This window comes from Pelophylax lessonae (assembly GCF_965119305.1).
Source record: "Pelophylax lessonae genome assembly, chromosome: 1".
Lineage (NCBI taxonomy): Eukaryota > Metazoa > Chordata > Amphibia > Anura > Ranidae > Pelophylax > Pelophylax lessonae.
The window spans coordinates 72,663,592-72,684,977 of record NC_138768.1 but is presented as its reverse complement, the minus strand read 5'-3'; the positions used below and the strand labels follow the sequence as shown (position 1 = coordinate 72,684,977).

The following is a 21,386-nucleotide window of genomic DNA, read 5'->3' as shown; positions in this document are numbered from 1 at the left end:
ATAACATTTATAACAGTTATTGAAATGAATAAAAAGTCTCTCATATAAAGTCCAAAGGGTGATAGTGCTCTGTGCCACTCATTAGACAATGACTTAGTTGTCACAAAAAGTGATAGCACTCATTATTTATCTAATCTTACACCACACTCACTAGATCAAAATGACTCTTTGAATGAACAACAAAGTCAAGTTGCACCAAAAACCAAGGAGTATACTGCTTGATGAGCACCTTTCCAGAATCCCGTAATTTGCTGGAGTCTGCTTATGTTCTTATATAAAAATGTATAGGTTCATAACATATCTAGGAAGAAAGAGGGGGAGAGTCCCTGATAGCACAAAAAAAAAACAAGGTAAAATGCACTTACATTAAAACCGAGATCTTCTGTGTACATACGAAAACGCTGCTGTGCCCTCCAGCTTGCGTTCCAAACAGCAGAAGTGCCATCACCGGAGGTCCCTCTCTACATGTTTTGCCATCAAATTGCAATGTCTTCAGGAGCTACGTCTGCCTGCTTTACCTCCACTTCTTAAATAATGCACTCGCCCACTACACCCAAAATGTATACCACCAAGAGGGCATGATATTCCCAACCCGTACCAAATTAATTACCGTACATCTAAAGTGCATACTTGGATACGCAGTAATACCACTATAGAATACAGGCATATATTTTTAGTGACCTTTGTTTTATTATATTTTTTCTAAGTTTTGCTATTTAGTTAGGCCTTGATGATAAATTTATTCAACAACTCTGATCTTTCTTGTTGTTCAGGTAGATCTCCACCTTAAAAGTTGCCTACCCCTACTGTAGAAGCTGTACCCGAAAAAAAAAAAAAAAATATGTGGAAGGCTTATTACCAGTATTGCTTGTAGACTCTCAACAGCTGATCTATTTTGTTGGACTGACTTACCATGCTTTGTTCCACACTGTGTTTTTACATCATGTAACACCTTCTCCTCTACATACAAGTGATGCCAACATCTGCCCAATCACGGTACCCCGTATAGGATCATCCTTTCAATTTGTCCTGGTTACGATTGTCCCCGGGACTGAAAATTAGGGAGAATCCAAGGATATGAGTAAACAGGACAGTAATACAGGGGAGATAATACAGGGGAGATCTTCCAGTGGGAACAATTGCTTGAGAGAGGTTTACCCTCGCTTTGTTCTACAGGACAGTAAGTAAGGGACAGGAAGGACCTCAGAAAGGGGCAAAGCACAGGCCCACTTTAAATCTATATTTCTCTAGCGCTCATTGACAGACGTAGTCCTCGGTGATACACCACCTTCGGGTTATGTTGCCTCCACAGGAGCAGGACTAGACAGGAAATTAAAAAGCTCTGGCCACACCCTAGGGGCAGTCCCAGAGGGTATATCCTCTCTCTCTCTGCCTCAGCAAATCAGTTATTTTCTGTCTAGTTAGGAGTAAGGACCTAGATACCTTGCTGGGATCTTAGGTCCTGGCAAGAATTTTTTTCTTAAAGGATTTTTTAGACCGCTTTTTTTCTCCAGTGTTCCTGTGAGATCTTCAAGCAAGAAAGCTGAACTGGGCGACGGGCTGGATGTTGAGATCCGGTGGTCACCCCAGTTCAGCCTACGAGCGCGTGCAGGCCATAGCTCCGCGCTGGGTCGGCCGCGACAAAGTCCCATTAAAGGACTGAACCCGCGAGTTAAACGTCTCGCTGAAACGCCAAAGACCATGAGTCACGGCGTCCGTATCGGTCGACAGCCCTCCCGCCCCGGTGGAGAGGGGTACTGTCAGGAGTTGGTGCCCGCCTGGTTCCGGTATGGTGAGTAGTATGTTCCCCCTTTTTCCCTGACGGGTTTTGTGGTGAACGCGGGCCCCTCTCTGTATGGTAAGAAAGAGTCCCTTTCTATCCTATAACATGTCACAGATCCTCCTACTTTTAGTGTGATTTTATGTGTGCAAAAAGCCAGGAGGCTTGGTTTGGGAGCTAACAATCTAATTGTATACATGTTTAAAAGATGTAATCTGTGGCATTCTGGGAATCTTATGGGTTAAGTATAAGCTACCTACCAGTCAGAAGCCACGGACATGTAGACTGCCTTCCAAATCAGATCTCCAGCTATTAGCAGGCCTCCCGAACGGCCATGCGGTCCACCAGGGCCGGTACCGCCAACCACGCCATATCCCCATGAGAGTGTTGTGTGCCCTGCAGCACACCGCTATTCAGTACAGGCCGCCGCCATTTTTTTTGCTGGATCGCACGAGCCGCCATTTTGGCGTAGCCTCGTGTCTCCAGCATGGGGGCGGCCATGTTTGAGGTGATCCAAACACCTCGTGGAGCTTGGGGGAGGCGCCGGAAGGCGTGCAGAGGGGCGGAGCCACCTCCTTTCTTCCTGGGCAGCCAGCCAAAAGACTTCCTGTTTGTCAAGACAGCGCTGTAACCTGTTGCAGTTAAACTCTGAGCATCAAGTGGTGAGCCTGGGGGTCTATCTCTCTCTCTCTCGATCGATAGGGATCCCTAGCAGGTAACACTAAGGGGCTTTTTGTGGCGCTGGGGGTCAAAAAAAAAAAAAAAAAAAAAAAAGTTTTTTCTTTACTTTTGAATTATATTATCCAGGAAGTGACTGGAATTATCATGGACCCTGCCACACATATTCCCCCACCTGTTTCCCTCGAGGGGGCCACGGGACCCGCCGGTGCACAGAGTATAGAGTCATTTACAGCAATTTTGGAGTCTATGGTGGCTCGGGTGGAGGCGGCCTGTCAGGGACGGGGGTCAAGGAAGCGACCCCAGCCTACCCCTATACCATCTGACACCTCTGACTCAGATTCAGAGATGGTCACGGCAGTTGCAGGTTCCTCTGCAAGGGCTGTTATCCCAGGTAAAGCCCCCTCAGACAGTGAGGAGGACGCTTCTTCTCCTGCTATAATTCAGGAAGAAGCATTGGTGGACGCACTAGTTGTGGCAGTGCAGGAAACCTTAAAACTTGAGGCTTTACCGGCAGAGGCAACTGAAACAGAGATGCCTTTTGGTACTAATAGCCCATCAAGACGGCAAAGGCTTTTCCTGTACCTAAATGTTTTGGTAATCAGATTAAAGGAGAATGGGAGCATTCTAAACGTACCTTTACTATTTCCAAGCGTATTGCTAGACGCTATCCGTTTGAGGAATCCATCATTAAGAAATGGACGGTACCACCAGTCGTGGATCCGCCTATTTCCAGGCTGAATAAAGCCACGGTTATTCCAGTGGAGGACACTTCGTCCTTTAAGGATCCGGTGGATCGAAAGATAGAAGCAGAGTCCCGCACCATCTTCTCTCTGATAGGGTCAGCATTTAGACCAGTAATTGTTATTGGTCTAGTTTCCCAGACACTTACGGAATGGGCGAAAATGGTACGCCAAGATCTTAGGGGAAAAGATATTCCCCAGGAGACATCTGATTTGATGGAACAGATTATACAAGGGCTACAGTTTATCTGTGACGCAGCCTTGGACACTACTCCCTTATTAGGGCATGCATCTAAATTAGCGGTGATCCTCAGACGTGTGCTGTGGTTAAAATGCTGGTCAGCTGACCTAGGTTCCAAAAAGACCTTGACCAATCTCCCTTTTCAGGGGAATCGTCTATTTGGGGCCAACCTAGATGAAATCATTAAGGATGCCACTGGGGGCAAGAGCACTTTTTTGCCACAGGCTGCTAAAGCTAAGGGACCTCGCAACAAGCGAGGACCTTTCTTTACCGCCCATAAAGGGCGCCCGGCTGGTACTAGCGGGAAAGGCAAGACTCCTCCAGGAGGGTTCAAGAAGGGCTGGTTGGACAAGCAGAGGACCAACCCAGCCAAACCCGAAGCAAAGGAGTACACAGCCTGAAGGTGCGCCCCCACCCGGTTTCAGGGTGGGGGGACGTTTTCACCGGTATTCAGGACATTAGATCGAGCATCAACCACTACTACCGGTGCGATTCTTCCCTTCCAACATTTAAGTACTACAGGAAGCGGTAGTTACCGTTCCCTGAATAGATCTTTTCCTTTACCTTTTCCTAAGATTAGTCCCTATACCTCACAGGAATCGGATCTGGTTGACCAGATAGGCCAAGTAGCCTTTAGTCGGGTGACTTCGGTCCCTGAGGTTCAACCAGAAAAGATCACCTTTCCTGATAACTATCAGGTATCTGATAAATGTGTGGGAACAGAAAACGACCAGACTTTCTCGGATGGTCGGGGCCAGATAGCTCTAGGGACGCCTGGTTCAGATCCAATCAGCGCCAGTGGTCCTAGAAATTCTAGGCTGGCCTCCTCAAGCCGGCCTGGCCGACTTGGACATGTTAGTCACAGACGTTCCGTGGGAACTTCGTCTCAGGGAGTGTCTGTGGTCTCAAGGACCAATTTACCATCATGCTTTACAGTCGCTGGGTTTAATGGCCTGGCCATTGAGACCCAAGTACTGAAGGACAGAGGTTTGTCTACTTCAGTCATTCCTACCCTTATTAAAGCAAGGAAAGCGACTTCCAGCAAAGTCTATTATCACACATGGAAGACTTATATTGCGTGGTGCGAATCTTTAGGATTTCCTCCACGTACCTATTCGGTGTCTCGAATATTGGCCTTTTTGCAACAAGGGGTTGAGCAGAAGCTAGCCTTGAGCACCATCAAGGGTCAAGTTTCAGCATTAGCAATCTTCTTTCAGAAGCCTTTAGCTACCAAATCCTTGGTGCGGAATTTCATCCAGGGGGTGCGGCACCTGGCTCCTCCAGTCCGCGCGCCCTTACCGCCCTGGGATCTTAATTTGGTTTTGTCGTTCTACAGAAACCTCCCTTTGAAAACATCAGGGAGATTCCCTTGCTTACTTTATCCCAGAAGGTGGCCTTCTTGGTGGCTATTACTTCTGCTCGCAGGGTGTCAGAACTGGCTGCATTATCATGCCAGTCCCCATACCTAGTGATTCATAGGGATAAGGTAGTACTTCATCCTAAGCCATCCTTTCTTCCTAAGGTGGTTTCAGATTTTCATCTGAATGAAGATATTGTACTACCTTCCTTGTGTCCTCAGCCCAATCATCATCGGGAACATGCGTTGCATTCCTTAGATGTGGTTCGGGCAATCAGGGTATACCTGAAAGCTACGGAATCTTTCCGTAAGACGGATTCACTTTTTGTGATCACGGATGGCCCCAGAAAGGGTTTGCCTGCATCTGCCGCGACCATTGCCAAATGGATTAGACAAACGGTGGTACAGGCTTATTCTATTAAGGGTCAGAGTCCTCCGTTCCCTGTTAGGGCGCACTCCACTCGAGCGCTCAGTACTTCCTGGGCCTTTCGCCATCAGGCGTCAGTGGTCCAGGTATGTAAGGCGGCCACCTGGTCGTCGGTACATACCTTTACAAAATTCTATAAAATTGATGTGACGGCATCGGCGGATGCCTCATTTGGCCGCAAGGTTTTGCAGGCCGCAATTTGAGGAGACCGGTGGTCTACCTCGAGGGTTTTTTTCTGTTTGGAAAAAAAAAAAAAAATTTTTTCTCTTTTTTGTTGAGTCTCATCATTAAGGATGAGCATTGTAAACTTCTAGTTGGCACCGGTTGGGCCTTCTAGATTGGGATTTGATTTCATTTTCCCACCCCTCAGTTGTGATACTGCTCTGGGACGTCCCGAAGGTGCTGTATCACCGAGGACTACGTCTGTCAATGAGCGATAGAGAAAAATGGATTTTTGTAAAATCTTACCGTAAAATCCTTTTCTCTTAGCTCATTGACAGACGTAGTCCCCGCCCCTCTGTTTTTTGAGTTGGGTTAAAATCTCTAAAGACTGCTTTTTCACATAACTGATTTGCTGAGGCAGAGAGAGAGAGGATATACCCTCTGGGACTGCCCCTAGGGTGTGGCCAGAGCTTTTTAATTTCCTGTCTAGTCCTGCTCCTGTGGAGGCAACATAACCCGAAGGTGGTGTATCACCGAGGACTACGTCTGTCAATGAGCTAAGAGAAAAGGATTTTACGGTAAGATTTTACAAAAATCCATTTTTTTGTGGTTTATTGTTTGGTTGCCTTAGTCCTTTCTTTCACTGTTATGATAAGTGGAGGGGGGACCCTCTGAAAAAAAAATTACCTCAGCAGTTGTTAGAGTTCCAGGTGCTAAACACTATAGAGGAATATCAAAAATCTGGATTTGTAAATATAGAAGAAAAAAGTAGACAGTTGGGTCAAATCAGGTAAAGTTGTCAAAAACGTTATTAATATATTTGCTGAAAACACGCTGCGTGTTCGTATTCAATAAAATAAATAGTATCCAATGTCATGGACTTCACCGATGCTTGGGAAATGCATTTGCTTTGTCAGTCATTTATATCATGCTGAGTGTTAGGTCATCAGATGAAAGCTTTTAACATAGAAAGCGCTTATTTCTTCTAGTAACAATTACAGCTGAACAGCCCAGGCTCAATGAAAAGCATAGTAATCCAATGAAATCCCAAAGAAATGCAATATGTAAAAAGAGAAGTGAAATTCTTCTTTCGCATATACACAGGAATGTGCTTCTTTTTAAAATGTAAACAGACCTGTTCACCTATGGTATGGAAACCTTCTGTATACTCTTGTCATGTTTCACACAATAGTGCAAAAAATTTCAATAGCTGCCAACTGTGCTGAATTCTAAAACCCGCCATCCCTTGTATGACAAAACAAAATCTATTGCCTTACACAAATTAAACATCATACAGCTCTCACTGCAATACTGAACCTTTAACCACCATCTTTCCCAGAAAAAAAAGTTGTTTTTTTTTGTTTTTTTTTAAATCAATAGTGATTGCACTTTAATATATATGCAATAAAATTGTAATATATTACCCGCTTGCCGACCGCCGCAAGTACATATACTGCGGCGGTCAGCCCCGGCCAGGCAAAGTGACGTATCGGTACGTCACTAGCCTGTGAGCCAATAGCAGGCGAGCGCGCGCCGCCGGAGGCGCACTCCTGCCCCGGCTCATTCCCTAACAAGTCCGCGCGTGTGACCGGCGGACCCTGTGAAGGGAGAAAGGCAGGCGGCTAAAGTAAACAAAGCCGCCTGTCATTAGTCCCTAGGGACACACTTAACCCCACCTTCCCCAATAAAGTTAACCCCTTGCCTGCCAGTGTAATTTTTACAGTAACAGTGCATATGTATAGCACTGATTACTGTAGTAATGTCACTGGTACCCCCAAAAGTGTAAAAAATGTCAGTAAAGGGTCCGATTTGTCCGCCGCAATGTCGCAGTCCCGCAAAAAAAATCGCAGATCGCCGCCATTACTCGTTAAAAAAAAAAAAAACCACAACAAAAATGACAAAAATCTTTCCCTTTGTAAACACAATAACTTTTGCGCAAACCAATCAAAATATGCTTATTGTGGTTTTTTTTTCCAAACAAATTGGCCAAGAATGTTAAAAAAAATTTGATTTTTAAAATTTTTTTGGGGGAATTTCATATAAAAAAATGTGAAAAAAAATGTTATTTTTGCAAAATTGTTGCTCTTTTTTTGTTTATAGCGCATGTTCAAAAAATCGCACAGGTGATCAAATACCACCAAAAGAAAACTCTGTGGGAAAAAAAGGACGTCAAATTCGTTTAGGTACAGCGTCGCACGACCGCGCAATTGTCCGTTAAAGTCACGCAGTGCCGAATCGCAAAATAGGCCCTGGTCAGGAAGGGGGTCAAATCTTCCGGAGCTTAAGTGGTTAAAATATTAAGTCAAAAGGAATACACCATTCAAAAATATACGTACGGTGTATACTATTGCTACTCTGTTTGGAATATGTATTTCCTAGTTCTTTCATTTTCCTTTCCTGTTCCTTTTGCTATTCTTTTCCTTTATTTTTTCCTCTCCTCACCTTTTTCCTTTCCTTTGCCCTGCCTTTTTGCTTGGCTTTGCATCTGCTCTCCTCATTTTTTCTTTTTTTCCTTCCCTTCTCCGTTCCTGTTGCCGTCTCCGTTCCCCTTGCCGTCTCCGTTCCCCTTGCCGTCTCCCTTCCCCTTGCCGTCTCCCTTCCCCTTGCCGTCTCCCTTCCCCTTGCCGTCTCCCTTCCCCTTGCCTTCTCCGTATCTTTTCCTTTTGCTGCTTCTCCTCTTGCTGCTTCTCCCTCTCTGTTCCTATTGTGGTTGTCAAAAAAAAGCACTTCAAATTATAACACATTGAATGTTAATGTTATAATGTAAGCTTGTATAATAAAATGATCAAGTCTTTTTGTCGCTTTTTGCAACTATCTTAACCTTTCCCAGAAATTATTTTATGTTTTGTCCAGGAATATAATAGAATAAGTTGGTAGATAGAAGAAAGCTTTCTTCTTTTTCTATTCAACATTCTCGGGCAGATCTGGGTGATGCCCTGCTGAGCAGAAGTGTGGCTGGCTGACAGTGAGGCTTACAAAACTGTTATTTTCATATGTTGCATCCCCCTAGGGTTTTAGATATGTCATTTTTTCTTTTTAGACCAGAAAGACAGTTGAGGAGACCTTTTAAAGAAGATTTCAAACTACATATTTAAATCAAGTGTTTGTGTATCTGTGAGATTATATGTACTGTATATACATGTTTGCTTTCAAACCCCTGTGCCAGACCTATATGTGTGTGTGTGTGTGTGTGTGTGTGTGTGTGTGTGTGTATATATATATATATATATAATATATATATATATATATATATATATATATATATATATATATATATATATATATATATATATATATATATATATATATATATATAGGTGTATGTGACATATTGCAGAAAGGGAAAAAAAAAGCTAGTGCAATATTTGGTTTTATCACAATTGCCATTATGTATCTGATTAGTGTGTGTATATTTCTTTTAATAGCCTTTCAAGTTTCGTTCTTTTAAATGAAATAATTTTACATTGCAGGTGCAGAAACGAATGAACCTTAAGTCCCTGATTCGTGCTTTGTTAACGATGCCATCTCACTACCGTTACTTGTGTGTGAGTCACCTAATTGGCTGGACGGCATTCCTTTCCAACATGCTATTTTTTACAGATTACATGGGGCAGGTAAGATTCAGAGCTGTCACAAATGCTCGCAAATTGCCTGTGACCAATGCTAATATGCTAGAATTTTAGGTACAATAAGATCTTGTTTTGCTTTAGTTCTACTTTTAACATAGAATTTATTGATTTTTTTGAAGGGGACCAGTCACTTGAAACGTATGCATGCAGTACTGTGTAAAAGTTTTAGGCAGCTGTAAAGAGAAGCTGTAAATTAAGAATGCTTTTAAAAATATATATTTTAATTGTTTTTATAAATTTACAAAATGCAAAGTGGGCATACAGAAGAAAAATCTAAATCCTATTAATATTTATTGTGAATGCCCTGTGGCTTCACACCAGCCTCAATTCTTCCTCTTGCACCCTTTGTGCATGTGCACAAAGTCAGGGGTTTTGTAGGATTAGAGTCAGGTGTATGATTAACCAATTAAGTAGGTACTAATGATCATTAATATCTTTTATTATTATTATTATTTTGTTTAATCAGGAAACAAGTTTATTGAGATGCCAACACACATTACAAGGTTTTAGGTGCATACAAAACAGTACAAACGCATCTTTTCATTGAAAAATTAACCAGTATTCAAACAAATTGTACATAGAGTGCTCCGACTTTCCACATTGTCAGATAAGTTCAATTCTACCTGAGTAGCCTTTCTATTACCAAATCTGAAGGTGCCAAACCCGGGGTAGCAAACCAGTTACTCCATAGTTTCACAAATTTGAAGGGGGAGCCCCTATGCTGATATATAAGCTTTTCAAGTCGCATTTTGTTGCCCATTTGGTCAAGCCACACTTTAGGTGTAAGTGGTCCAGGTGGGGTCCAGTGTACTAGCAAGAGTCTACGTGTCTGAAATAAGGCTCTTACCACTGCTTCTCTGACACCTGTCCTGAGCAACTGTATCAAGTATACCCAATATACACTGCTTGGGATCTAATGAGACCGAGATATTTAAGGCTGGATTAATCGTGGCTATTACTGTTGTCCAATATCAGTGTAACTTAAAGCATCTCCACATCAGGTGAATCAAGTCGCCAGCCACCCCCCCCCCCCCCACATTTACAGCACAATGCGTTGGGACGTAAATCCATGGAATAAAGTCTAAGTGGAGTGTAATGAACTCTGAGAAGGACATCTAGTTGGGATACTCTTTGAGAGACGTTCAAGGAACATAACCGAACAGACTCTAAGGCTTCCTCCCACTGTTCACCCCCCCCCCCCGTAATTTCTCCTACGTCCTTTTCCCATTTGTCACATGCATTATTGGGAAATCTCTCTAGATACCCACCCACTAGGGTGGCGTAACAGCTAGATATAAACCCCTTTGTTGTGACGGTCTGTTGCATTAGTGAGAAGATTGGTGTAGGTGAAAGCTCTATGTTTTCAAGTGCCATTTGGGCTTTTACAGCGTGTTACAATTGCAAGTAATAGAATTCCATATTCATAGGGATGTTGAATCTGGCCTGCAATTGGGTAAAAGATAGTAATTTGCCATTAGTAAAAATGGGTTGGATATGTGTCACTCTCATGGCTTGCCACCTGGCTGCACATTGTAGTTTGAGTAGTTCAGGGTAGGTATGGTTATTCCATATCGGACTGTATTTAGTGTAGCCATTCACCTTTTTGTAGTTGCTTGGTTTTATCCCATATTTTTTTAATGAGTCGATATGTGGGGAGCTGTTTATTCGGTTTAGCAAACCACTGCACCTCCAAACCCTCCGCAAACCCTCTGGCTTGTAGTACAGCCAAGGATTCGGGAGGGCAAGCCCCCCCCACCTCCCCTATCCTTGGGCTTTTGAAGTTGCTCTAGTTTAATCCTTGCCACAGCTCCATTCCATATCACATCCCTGAAAATGGAATTAACCATTTGGAATATTTTTAATGGGATTACCACTGGTGAATTATGTAGGTGAGAAAGCAACTGTGGCATCAAGATCATTTTGACTAGATTTGTCTGCCCTGCAAAAGAGAGCCACAACTTTTTCCAAATCTTAACCCTATCTTTAAATTTCACCAGTAATGGAAGAACATGGAGTCTGCGAAATTCCAACGGTACTGGCGAGATCACCACCTCCAAGTATTTAAAGGAGGTCACAACAGGCACAGGGCAGAAGCTGCTTGCTAGCGGTTTCACCACCCGGGCCAGCTGCAGCAGGGCAGATTTTTTCGGTCCAATTAATTGTTGGCTCGGAGTAGCGCCCAAAGTCAGTGGTAGTGGCCATGGTTTCTTTTAGGGATGAGTCAGAATCCCCCAGTAGAAACAGCATATAGTCCACATTCAGTAGGATTTTCTTCTGTATATTGCCATAGTTAAACCCCACTATTTTTTCATTCTTATGAAGACAGCTAACGGTTCAATCGCCAAGTCGAATAAAAGTGGGGAAGGGGGGCAACCCTGCCTAGTTCCCCTTTTCAGGTGGAAACTTTGAGACGGTCTCCCTCCCTCCCTAATAGACACCCGTGGGTCACCCAAACCTCTGCAGTACCGCCCACAGATATTCCTACTCAACGCTGTCAAATGCCTTGTTGGCATCTAGAGACAGGAGAATTCTCTGTCCCTCATTATCTGCTGGGGTCTGCATATTCACATATAGCCTATGCAGGTTGACCGCTGTAGATTTATTGGGCATAAAACCAGCCTGGACTTCATGTATGATATCACTAATGACAGAGTTCAATCTTCTAGCAATTATTTTCTCCAGAATTTTGATGTCTGCCTGAAGAAGAGAGATGGGACGGTATGAATTAGGTTCTGCTGGTTTATCTGGTTTAGGGAGCAGTACAATTCTAGCTCTCGACATAGAATCAGGCAGTCATTGTTTAGCTCTAGCTTTGTTAAAAACCCCCAGTAGTTTCCGTAGTAGCGTATCTGAATATGTCTGATAGACCTCCATCGGCAGCCCATCATCCCTGGGGTCTTGGAGTTGGGAAAAAGACAGACCGCCTCCCGCAATACTTCAAGTGAGAGAAGCCCCTAGCCGTAATATTTGTGTTTCTGTAAGTCGGGGTAAAGGAATGTTGTTTAAGTAACTATGGAGGTCCTTGGGCATCGGGCATGTAAGACACCTGCGAGGCATAAAGGTCGGTATAAAATCTAACCAATTCTTGCATTACCCCTTCCTGGATATTTACCATTTTGCCATTCGGGAGTTTCAGTGCCCCAATAGCTGGGACCGACGGGCATACATTGACAAGTTTGACTAAAAGACGGCCAGTCTGCTGCCCTTCATAAAAGGCCACTTTGGAGAAGAAACGTTTCCCCCCCAGCTTTTAAATTACCTTCTGTGGTTAGAGCGTCCTGGGCAGCTAGCCTGGAGGCCCTGGTATCATCCCCAGGGTCAGCCACATACTCTTCCTCCTATTCCCGCTCACGTCTGGTCAGCTGTTCCTCAAGTGCCTTAGTTCAGAATTTAATTTGTCTGATGTTGGAGATAAAGACTACCCTAAGGCAGCACATGAAGGCATCCAATTTAAGCACTCCATCTGGATAGATAGCATTGTCCTTAAAGAATTGTTCAATTTGGGTCTGGATGCCACTGTTCATTTTGGGTCTGTCTGGGATTACATGAAGCGTTAGAAGAATTTGAGGCAGCCTACATCCACATAAGACCTTTCAAAATATGTAAACAAGTGTACCTAGAAGAATTGATGCTGTCTTGAAGGCAAAGGTTGGTCACACCAAATATTATTGATTTAATTTGGATTTCTCTTCTGTTATTTACTTTCCATTTTGTGAATTGGTGAAAAAACTATTAGCACTTCTTTTTCTAAAATCATTCTTCATTTGCAGAATTTTTTCACTCTGCCCAAAACTCTTGCGCAGTAGTGTATATGTATCGTTCTAGCCACCAATACATTATGCTGCTTCAAGAAAATCAGATATGTTTACATACAGAAATGCATCTGTTCCCCCTGTACCAAGGGATATTCAAAATAGAATGAGGTAGCAGGGGGGTTTATGCCAAGCTATGTGGCAGGTAAGGGTCCAGATGAAAATGGAACAAATGGCACAAGAAAGTTGCCTTAACATAGGAGTCAATCTTAAAATAAGGATGCCAGCTGTTGATGGGCACATATTTCTGTCAGGTGCCCAGAGTTTGCTCTCTATATTTGGTGCATCATTTGTTTCAGAACCATGTTATATTTTTAGATTTCATTCTTTTTTTGTGTGTATGTGTGTGTATATGTGTATGTATGTATATGTGTGTGTATATGTGTATGTATGTACAGTGGGTACGGAAAGTATTCAGACCCCCTTAAATTTTTCACTCTTTGTTATATTGCAGCCATTTGCTAAAATCATTTAAGTTCATTCTTCTTCCTCATGAATGTACACATAGCACCCCATACTGACAGAAAAACACAGAATTGTTGACATTGTTGCAGATTTATTAAAAAAGAAAAACTGAAATATCACATGGTCCTAAGTATTCAGACCCTTTGCTGTGACACTCATATATTTAACTCAGGTGCTTTCCATTTCTTCTGATCATCCTTGAGATGGTTCTACACCTTCATTTGAGTCCAGCTGTGTTTGATTATACTGATTGGACTTGATTAGGAAAGTCACACACCTATCTATATAAGACCTTCCAGATCACAATACATGTCAGAGCAAATGAGAATCATGAGGTCAAAGGAACTGCCTGAAGAGCTCAGAGACAGAATTGTGGCAAGGCACAGATCTGGCCAAGGTTACAAAAAGATTTCTGCTGCACTTAAGGTTCCTAAGAGCACAGTGGCCTCCATAATCCTCAAATGGAAGACGATTGGGACAACCAGAACCCTTCCTAGAGCTGGCCGTCTGGCCAAACTGAGCTATCGGGGGAGAAGAGCCTTGGTGAGAGAGGTAAAGAAGAACCCAAAGATCACTGTGGCTGAGCTCCAGAGATGCAGTCAGGAGATGGGAGAAAGTTGTAGAAAGTGAACCATCACTGCAGCCCTCCACCAGTCGGGGCTTTATGGCAGAGTGGCCCGACGGAAGCCTCTCCTCAGTGTAAGACACATGAAAGCCCGCATGGAGTTTGCTAAAAAACACCTGAAGGACTCCAAGATGGTGAGAAATAAGATTCTCTGGTCTGATGAGACCAAAATAGAACTTTTTGGCCTTAATTCTAAGCGGTATGTGTGGAGAAAACCAGGCACTGCTCATCACCTGTCCAATACAGTCCCCACAGTGAAGCATGGTGGTGGCAGCATCATGCTGTGGGGGTGTTTTTCAGCTGCAGGGACAGGACGACTGGTTGCAATCGAGGGAAAGATGAATGCGGCCAAGTACAGGGATATCCTGGACAAAAACCTCCAGAGTGCTCTGGACCTCAGACTGGGCCGAAGGTTTACCTTCCAACAAGACAATGACCCTAAGCACACAGCTAAAATAACGAAGGAGTGGCTTCACAACAACTCCGTGACTGTTCTTGAATGGCCCAGCCAGAGCCCGGACTTAAACCCAATTGAGCATCTCTGGAGAGACCTAAAAATGGCTGTCCACCAACATTTACCATCCAACCTGACAGAACTGGAGAGGATCTGCAAGGAGGAATGGCAGAGGATCCCCAAATCCAGGTGTGAAAGACTTGTTGCATCTTTCCCAAAAAGACTCCTGGCTGTATTAGATCAAAAGGGGGCTTCTACTAAATACTGAGCAAAGGGTCTGAATACTTAGGACCATGTGATATTTCAGTTTTTCTTTTTTAATAAATCTGCAACAATGTCAACAATTCTGTGTTTTTCTGTCAGTATGGGGTGCTATGTGTACATTCATGAGGAAGAAGAATGAACTTAAATGATTTTAGCAAATGGCTGCAATATAACAGAGTGAAAAATTTAAGGGGGTCTGAATACTTTCTGTACCCACTGTATGTGTGTATATATATATAAAATATATGTGTGTGTGTATTGGTATATATATGTGTGTGTATATGTGTGTGTATGTATGTGTGTGTGTGTGTGTGTGTGTGTGTATATATATATATATATATATATATATATATATATATATATATATATATATATATTCATATATATAATATATACATAAGCTAAATTATAGACACAACACTTTTTTGTTTTTGCCCCCATTTTTCATGAGCTGAACTCAAAGATCTAAGACTTTTTCGATGTACACAAAAGGCCTATTTCTCTCAAATATTCACAAATCTGTCTAAATCTGTGTTAGTGAGCACTTCTCCTTTGCTGAGATAATCCATCAAACTCACAGGTTTGGCATATCAAGATGCTGATTAGACAGCATGATTATTGCACGGGTGTGCCTTAGGCTGGCCACAATAAAAAGCCACGCTAAAATGTGAAGTATTATCACACCGCACAATGCCACAGATGTGGCAAGTTTTGAGGGAGCGTGCAGTTGGCATGCTGACTGCAGGAATTTCTCTACCATAAGCCGTCTCCAAAGGCGTTTCAGGGAATTTGGACGTACATCAAACCGGCCTCACAACCGCAGACCACGTGTAACCACACCAACCCAGGACCTCCACATCCATCATCTTAACCTCCAAGATCATCTGAGACCAGCCACCCGGACAGCTGCTGCAACAATCAATTAAAAAATGAGGTATTAGGCTGAGGCACTGCCCCACAGGTTGCCTTTAATTTGTTGTACTAGTTGCAAATACCATGAGTGCTTTAATTATTGTGACAAATCTCAAATGTAATTAGTGACTGTTTGGATGCTGTAAGAGTGCTAAATAGTGTCATACAAAAATCATATAAAGGTTACCGTATTGATCATGGAATCCTTATAATAATGTGCAAATTATCGCATACCAGTGCAAATTATCGCAAAGACAAAAACAACGTGCAAAAAATGCAGTAAAGTGCAAGTGCAAAATGTGCAAAATATATTCATTTTTCATCCAAATAGTTTGTGTCCATAAAATTGTTGCTGGGCACTTTTGAAACACTTTTGAAATATAAAGTGCTTAATAGGAAAATGATGATGACTGTAAACAACAGCCAGAATGCACCGTCAGAATAAATAATCAAGTGATAAGTGTTGTCCATATATAAAGTGCTGAAATAAGAAATTGATGATGACTGTAAACAGTCAGAATGCACAATCCAAGTATGTATGAAGAACAATAACCGTGCATGTGAAAGTGATAGTAGGTGCAAAAAACAATAGTGCACAATATATATAAACCAGCAAACAAATGCTGGAAATGAATGAATATAAATAAAGGCAAGAAATAATAATTCCAAAATAATTATATCACGCACGGAAATAATACTGATAATCACAAGTGAAATAAAAAAAACGTGGAATAAATAAAGTTCATTGGTGATCCAGTGGCTAAGTGAAGAATAAAACACTTCCAGTGACAGCCAGGTGCAAAAATTCATGAGCTGCGAATCCAATTTAATTGAAATGGCCGCTCACCTCCATTAACGCTCATTGTTGTTTACAGTCATCATCATTTTCCTATTCAGCACTTTATATTTAGACGGCACTTATCACTTGATTATTGATCCATCAGCAGTCATAATTTTTGGGATTTTAGTACTTTATTTTTCTATTCAGCACCCATCACTTTTTTGTCTTATATTATATTATTCATCTATCAGCACTTCAGCACTTTATATTGTCCACATCTTTTTACCAGGATTGCATTATATATTATTTTCAATATCTATTATGGTCTCTTATTTATAACTTCAATTTACAACATTTATTATGTCTGGAACATTTTGATACACTCTTACATCCATCATTCCTCATTGTACATTCTTATTAGCTATCCTATTAGTCATCACTATTCATTTTGGTCCACCAGCTGAGAAATCTAGCGCTGATTTCTTTTGTTCTACATTCTTTTGTTTACATTTCAGCTGTCAGCAGGCAAGCCCGCTGACAGCTGAGAAATCATTGTATGTTAAAGACGCTGCGGGCGGCTTCCCGACCTGCTTCTTATCAAACCGCTATTCCTCAGACAGAATTTGAATAGGTCGATCATTTTTCGACCGATACGAATCATTCTGAAAATTTGGAATGCATTATAAAATTTTGGAATTAGTTTTGTATTTTTAGCATTGTTAATTCAGAATAACATTAAAATAAAAAAAAAACAGCATGGGCTCCCCCCCCCCCCCCCCCAAAACCACACCAAGCTCTTCAGATATGGTAGATCTGGTTGTGGGGAAGGGGCCCTTGTCCCAATCAACATGGGGACAAGGTGCTTTGGGTGTAGCAGAGCCCTCCTGCCCCAAAGCTCGCTCGCCTCCTCCTTTCCTGACCTGCTGGGCTGCATGCTCTGATAAGGGTCTGGTATGAATTGTTGGGGGGGATTCCAGAACTGGTTAAAGTTGGACACTGCCCTTTTGCCTGCATGACCTCCAGCACTGCACACTGAAGATGCTGGGAGACCCATGCATCAAAAGGGCGTTTACAGATATGAGGCTGTGTTCAAATGTGTGTGGGTGCAAGAATGCAAGTAAATCGCACACGTTCCCAAAACCGCACCCAAAATACGGTGATTTACAGAAAATGCGTGGTGGTGCCATTAACTTCTAATAGCACCCTCACACACTGAAAAATATGGTACTGTGTTCCACACGTGAAAACACATGCTGCTTTTGCATTTTGACCACATTTTAAAAAAATGTGCAGAGACTTTTCCCTGCAAGAAACAAAGGCACACGCAAATGTGGCATGCAGAGCCACATAGATGTGAACCAGGCCTTAGAGAGGGGTTGTTGTTTTCAGTCCTATTAAGGATTTTTGCAGTCTATTGGCTGGAATGGATTTTCTCAGCCAATCACAGTTTCTCCCAAGAGGGGTCAATGCTCCTGGAGGCTGATAACGGGTCAATTCTAGGTACCTACTTTCATAAAAGTTATCTGCTTTTTAAGTGAAAGTGTTTCTGAATAAAAGTCAATTCATCCACTGTTGGTAATTTTCAGATCGTTTACCATGGAAACCCATATGCGCCTCATAATTCTACTGCTTACCTCATCTACGAGAGGGGGGTGGAGGTTGGCTGTTGGGGCTTGTGCATCAATGCCATCTCATCCTCATTATACTCCTGTAAGTATTTCACACCAATTTTTCTATATTTCAGTTTGCATAATTTTATAGATTTTTTTGTATTAAAGTAGTTATTGCACACATGAAATGTATTTCTAGTTTTTTTGCACACAAATGTGAGAAACTCATGGGGTAGATTTACTAAAACTGGAGCACTCCGAATCTGATTCAAATCTGATTCAACTGTGCATGGTAGCCAATCCGCTTCTAACATCGGCTTGTTCCATTAGACCTCTTTCACACATACGGTCTGTTTGTCCGTTTTTCATCCATCCGTTGACGGATAAAAACGGACATCAGTGCATCTCTATGTAAAAACGGATGATCATCTGTTAACATCCATTTTCATCCGCTTCCGTTTTTTGGAACGGATGAAAGCTCTATTTTTCATCCGTCAAAAAAACGGATCGGACGAAAAACTGATGTAAATGGACAAATGGTCTGTTTTTCATCCGTTTTTGCATTGGTAGTGGATGTAAAAAAATTGGATGAAAAATGGATAAAAAACGGATGAAAAAGGACGAAAAAGGGATGAAAAAGGACGAAAAACGGATGAGAAATGGATGAAAAACTGATACATTTTGACGTGACTGAACTGATGAACTGAACGGACCGTATGTGTGAAAGGGGCCTAAAGCTTTGACAATAAAACCTGGAAGCTGATTGGTTTCTATGCTCAGCTGCACCAGATTTTGCGCACTCCAGTTTTAGTAAACCCCCCCCATATGTTTTTGTGTTCCCAATCTCCCTGCATACTAAAAAATATTTTTAAATAAATAGCTTTTTTGGTGTTTCTTTAACCACTTTGCCACTGAGTACCGTAGTACTACTGCGGCAAAGTGGCTCGTTATCGTCTGACGACGTAGACCTACGTCGTCAGACACTCCCCCTTGTGGGCGGCGCTCGCGCGCCCCCGGGGGCTCGCTCCCGCTGTATTCAGTCACAGCGGGAGTCGGGCCAGGGGAGGAGCAGCGGCGATCGCCGCTGCTCTGCCCCGATCGTCGGGGATCTAGTGTGGAGATCCACCCGCCTGTGTAAACACAAGCGGGCGGATCTCCCAAGTGACAGGGAGTGACAGATCGGAGTGTTCAGCATAGCTGAACACTCCGATCTGTCCCTGGCTCACACAGTCACCTCCCCCCCACACGTCAGTAAGCACCAGGCATACATTAACCCCTCCCTCTCCAATAAAATTAACCCCTTCCCTGCCAGTGTCATTTTTACAGTAACAGTGCATATACATAGCACTGATTACTGCAGTAATGTCACTGGTACTCCCAAAAGTGTCAAAAATGTCAGTCAAGGGTCCGATCTGTCCGCCGCAATGTTGCAGTCCTGCCAAAAAAAATCGCAGATCGCCGCCATTGCGCGTTAAAAAAAAAACACCAAAAATGACAGAAATCTTTCCCTTTGTTAGTAAACGCAATAACTTTTGCGCAAACCAATCAAAATACGCTTATTGTGAATTTTTTTACCAAACATAGGTAGCAGAAAACAAATTGGCCAAAAATTAAAAAAAATTTTGATTTTTACATTTTTTTGGGGGGAATTTCATATAAAAAAATGTGGAAAATATTGTTATTTTTTCAAAATTTACGCTCTTTTTTTGTTTATAGCGCAAAAAGTAAAAATCGCACAGGTGATCAAATACCACCAAAAGAAAGCTCTGTTTGTGGGAAAAAAAGGACGTAAATTTAGTTTGGGTACAGCGTCGCACGACCGCGCAATTGTCGGTTAAAGTTGCACAGCGCCGAATCGCAAAAAGTGGCCCAGACGTAAGACAGCAAAATGCTCTAGTGGTAAAGTGGTTAAAAAAAGCTTTTACATTTGAACTCCAGATACAGATTTTGTTTATAATTCACAATGTGCAACTAGGGGAAAGTTAAGTTTTTAAGTGCATTAAAGTAGAATTAAAGACCATTTTTATTTTTAATATTATTAAAATAATAAAATAAGAGGTATGGGGGTGATTTCACTTCCCTTTCTGTTCTATAGGGGGTAAGAGGAAATCCCTTTAAAGTGATGGATTTCCTGGTGTTCAGCAGAACTAGTGTCCCCTTTGGAAGATGTCCTCTTTATTTCTGTTATGGTGTCCTCACAAAATTTGTGATTTTCTTTTACTTTCACTGATAACAGTATAGAGAGAGTGAAAAAAAAGTGTTCCCTTAGTTATACAATGTACTACCTTAGCCTTGTGGTTTTTAACCCTTTAAGACAGTGTGCACATTTTAAGATATACAGCTGATGAAGATTTGCTAGGACAGTACAAAAAGTGTTTAATTATGGTAAAAATAATTTCCTAGCCCCCTCCTTAAAGTGGTAGTAAAACCTAACACTAACTATTCCTAAAATTATTCCCTCCATCCTCCTCCTACTTATCCTTTATATACAGTGGGTACGGAAAGTATTCAGACCCCCTTAAATTTTTCACTCTTTGTTATATTGCAGCCATTTGCTAAAATCATTTAAGTTCATTCTTCTTCCTCATGAATGTACACATAGCACCCCATACTGACAGAAAAACACAGAATTGTTGACATTGTTGCAGATTTATTAAAAAAGAAAAACTGAAATATCACATGGTCCTAAGTATTCAGACCCTTTGCTGTGACACTCCTATATTTAACTCAGGTGCTTTCCATTTCTTCTGATCATCCTTGAGATGGTTCTACACCTTCATTTGAGTCCAGCTGTGTTTGATTATACTGATTGGACTTGATTAGGAAAGCCACACACCTGTCTATATAAGACCTTCCAGATCACAATGCATGTCAGAGCAAATGAGAATCATGAGGTCAAAGGAACTGCCTGAAGAGCTCAGAGACAGAATTGTGGCAAGGCACAGATCTGGCCAAGGTTACAAAAAGATTACTGCTGTACTTAAGGTTTCTAAGAGCACAGTGGCCTCCATAATCCTCAAATGGAAGACGTTTGGGATGACCAGAACCCTTCCTAGAGCTGGCCTTCCGGCCAAACTGAGCTATCGGGGGAGAAGAGCCTTGGTGAGAGAGGTAAAGAAGAACCCAAAGATCACTGTGGCTAAGCTCCAGAGATGCAGTCAGGAGATGGGAGAAAGTTGTAGAAAGTCAACCATCACTGCAGTTCTCCACCAGTCGGGGCTTTATGGCAGAGTGGCCCGACGGAAGCCTCTCCTCAGTGTAAGACACATGAAAGCCCGCATGGAGTTGCTAAAAAACACCTGAAGGACTCCAAGATGGTGAGAAATAAGATTCTCTGGTCTGATGAGACCAAAATAGAACTTTTTGGCCTTAATTCTAAGCGGTATGTGTGGAGAAAACCAGGCACTGCTCATCACCTGTCCAATACAGTCCCAACAGTGAAGCAT

At 42.3% G+C, this 21,386-nt stretch overlaps 1 protein-coding gene across 1 annotated transcript in view; it reads left to right on the top strand.

Moving 5' to 3' along the window:
* The window catches only part of SLC45A2 (solute carrier family 45 member 2), a 293,633-nt gene that overhangs the window by 179,588 nt on the left and 92,659 nt on the right, over positions 1-21,386 (top strand). Inside the window, exons 4-5 of the mRNA XM_082243204.1 lie at positions 8,859-9,002; positions 17,917-18,040. Of these exons, the coding sequence (XP_082099330.1) occupies positions 8,859-9,002; positions 17,917-18,040 (268 nt within the window). The remainder of the gene's footprint in view (positions 1-8,858; positions 9,003-17,916; positions 18,041-21,386) is intronic.